The sequence below is a fragment of the Sitodiplosis mosellana genome, unplaced genomic scaffold (assembly GCF_009176505.1).
Source record: "Sitodiplosis mosellana isolate CC-2019 unplaced genomic scaffold, AAFC_SMos_1.0 Smas_scaffold_6167, whole genome shotgun sequence".
Classification (NCBI taxonomy): domain Eukaryota; kingdom Metazoa; phylum Arthropoda; class Insecta; order Diptera; family Cecidomyiidae; genus Sitodiplosis; species Sitodiplosis mosellana.
In genome coordinates, this window is record NW_022601408.1 from 4007017 (window position 1) to 4010244 (window position 3228).

At 38.0% G+C, this 3228-nt stretch overlaps 1 protein-coding gene across 1 annotated transcript in view; it reads right to left on the bottom strand.

Annotated features, from left to right (window-relative positions):
- Positions 1 to 2783: 2783 nt before the first annotated feature.
- The window catches only part of LOC129575680 (actin, alpha skeletal muscle-like), a 504-nt gene continuing 59 nt past the window's right edge, over positions 2784 to 3228 (bottom strand). Inside the window, 1 exon segment of the mRNA XM_055459593.1 lies at positions 2784 to 3228. This exon segment is cut by the window's right edge and continues 12 nt beyond it. Within this exon segment, the coding sequence (XP_055315568.1) occupies positions 2971 to 3228 (258 nt within the window). The 3' untranslated portion in view covers positions 2784 to 2970.

Sequence of the window (3228 nt, forward strand, 5' to 3'; positions counted from 1 at the left end):
TTTCTGCTGCGGATTCGTTGAGGATGGTGCAGAAAGCCTTTGGTGATTAGGCTATGTCGAAAAAAAATGTTTACAAGTGGTATAGTGAGTTCCAAGCAGGCCGTGAATGTGTCGAAGACGAAGAGCGTGCTGGGCGACCATCAACCTCAACCGACGAAGCTCACGTCCAAAAAATTAAAGATTTGGTGTTGGAAAACCGTCGATTAACGATTAGAGACCTTGCTGATGATATTGGCATATCGAAAGGCTCAGTCAATACCATTTTGAAGGATGTTTTGGGCCTCAAACGCGTCAAATCTCGACTGGTACCGAAATCATTGAATTTTTTGGAAAAAAGGTGTCGAGTTGACGTGTGTGTGAAACAATGCTTTCTGACTACATTGACAAGACGAAATGCATGATCACTGGAGACGAGACTTGGATCTATGCTTACGACCCGGAAACAACCGACCAATCGATCGAATATCGTGCCAAAGGTGAGCCGAGACCAAAAAAACCGCGCCAAAGTCGCTCAAAAATCAAGGTCATGTTGACTGTTTTCTTGATTATCGGGGTGTTGTGCATTATGAGTTCCTTCCCCCGGGTCAAACAGTCAACAAGGAATATTATTTGAGTGTTATGCGTCGTTTGCGTAACGCTATCCGCCAAAAGAGGCCGGAATTGTGGAAAGACAACTCTTGGTTTTTGCACCATGATAATGCATCGTCTCACAATGCGATCATTCTTCGTGAACATTTCGCCAAAAACTCGACTCATATCGTTCCACAACCACCGTATTCACCTGATTTGGCACCGTGCGACTTCTGGCTGTTCAACAAGCTCAAAAGACCGCTCCGGGGACACCGTTTTGAGACGGTAGAGCAGATTGAAGCCGCAGCGAAGACGGAGCTGAGGGCCATCCCTGAAGTCGACTTTTTCAACTGTTTCGAAGATTGGAAAATCCGTTGGCATAAGTGCATTGTATCGGGAGGGGATTACTTTGAAGGCGATGAAATTGATTTGGAAGAATAAATAAAGAATTTTCAAAATAAATGCAATGTCACCTTACTTTTTGGACACAGTAGTATATTGAATTTTATCGTTTAATATCGACCATAAACGTTTAATGTGCTGACGTCATTGCCGATTCAAAAATGCTGGAAGTGGGTTTTGGTGGATCCTCAGGATCGTTTAGTACTGCTCCCGGTTCTGGAAGTGGATCCTCAGGATGGGCCAGGGCATTGTCAAACCCAGTCTGGTCCATCCTGAAGATCCACCAAAACCCACTTCCAGAATCGGGAGCAGTTCTGACGATCCTGAGGATGCACCAAAACCTGCTTCTAGAACAGTATGCATTCGTTAAAGCGAAAAAATTACTGCAAAAATCGGACAAAATCGACCAAAATGTGATATGATCGGAATTTATTTGTTTAAATGATAAAAAAATGTTAAAGTCGGTCATTGTTGGTTATTTTTAAAACCGTGGTTAGCCCCTAGTATTAAATTGTTTACCTATCCATGCCATGTTGGAAGAAAATTACCGGAAATTTTTCGCTGGGCGTTAGATCTATGCAAAAAAATTCATCTTTTCAACTGTTTTCGTTTCTCATTCGTTGATAATTCAACAGGCAATTATTAACGTTGTTTGCAAACATTTTGAGCCAAATTGAATTGCATTGTGAACACCAAATCATGATTCAATTGGTTGGCCTTTGACATGTTTTTTTCTTCATCAAATTTTATTTAAAATTTATTTTTATGAACATTTGGCGATTTTAACTTATCATCGTTATGAAATGTTGCAAATGTTTTATTTGTAATCAAAGCCAATTCATAGAAAACTGAGATGAGATGATAATAAGGCTTCAAGCCAAATTATGAACACTACGCTACGTGGTATGGTAATGAACACACTTCAATATATAGCGGAAAAATCTATACTTTTATCGCAACACATCAATTATGCCAGATGAGTGATTTGTGGAAAGAGATAGCAAAAGTCAACTGAAGAATCGTTCAATTGCTTGTTCATCTTATGGATTTGTCGCTTCTATTCGAACCATTGGATGTGTATCCGTATGGACGTTAAATTTCATCAGAGCGATGATGAGCTTTGAAGAATTTCACTAAATCAGAATTGAAATTTAATTAAAGCGGATTAAACAGATTGGCGTTTGTGATGCTTACTCCGAAGCAGAGTCAAGCGTGAGCTATTTTCTCGCGGCTCCATTGATTTAAACCTATTCGTTCTACCGAAGTATCAAACATCAATTTCCTTCAATTGATGCGAAAATTTTCGTTTGAATTCTATAAATAAACAAGCCATTGATTCATATTTTTTGTTTATAAAATTCCAAGTGTAATATTAAAAGTACGAAGCTATACTGTGCTTTGTTTAGCTCGGCTTTAATAATAATAATAATAATTGGGCAGCTTGCCATCAGTGTACGAGAAGTATTGTGATTTCGAATAAGAAAAATTTTATGACAGAAAGCAAGCATGAGCTAAAAATAAGTGAATTTGCATTGCGTGTTTCCTCGTGAGTATTCATGTTTAACGATTAAATTTAAAAAAAAAAACACAATTTCCTCCTACATATTGCATCAAAAGGAACTCATTTTTCATTTTATGAAGATTACACAAGAACGGACATATCGCCTTATATAGATATCTGCTTGCCAAATAATATTAATTACAAACTACGTTGACTTGACACCGAATAACTAGTAATTTACTTACCACTTGTTGGATTCACGTATAGCGTATGAAAAACAGAATGAAAGAATTCTTTACAGTGTTAAGAATTTAGATTTGACTCATACAATGGTAAATTTATTTACAAAAGATTTCTTCTTAATAAAATTTGGAACAAACATTATAGCTTGAGTTATCTTTCGATCGCTTTTTTGATGTTGATGTTGTGATATTGTCATAAACAGATCAATAATAAAATGACATATTGATACGAACAATGTGGCGTTAGTAATGTACTTAGAAACATTTGCGGTGAACAATTCCTGGACCGCTTTCGTCGTATTCTTCCTTTGAGATCCACATTTGTTGGAAAGTGGACAATGAGGCCAAGATGGAACCACCGATCCAGACGGAGTATTTACGCTCTGGTGGGGCGATGATCTTGATCTTGATGGTTGATGGAGCCAATGAGGTGATTTCTTTTTGCATACGATCAGCAATACCTGGATACATGGTGGTACCACCGGACATGACAATGTTGGCGTACAAGTCCTT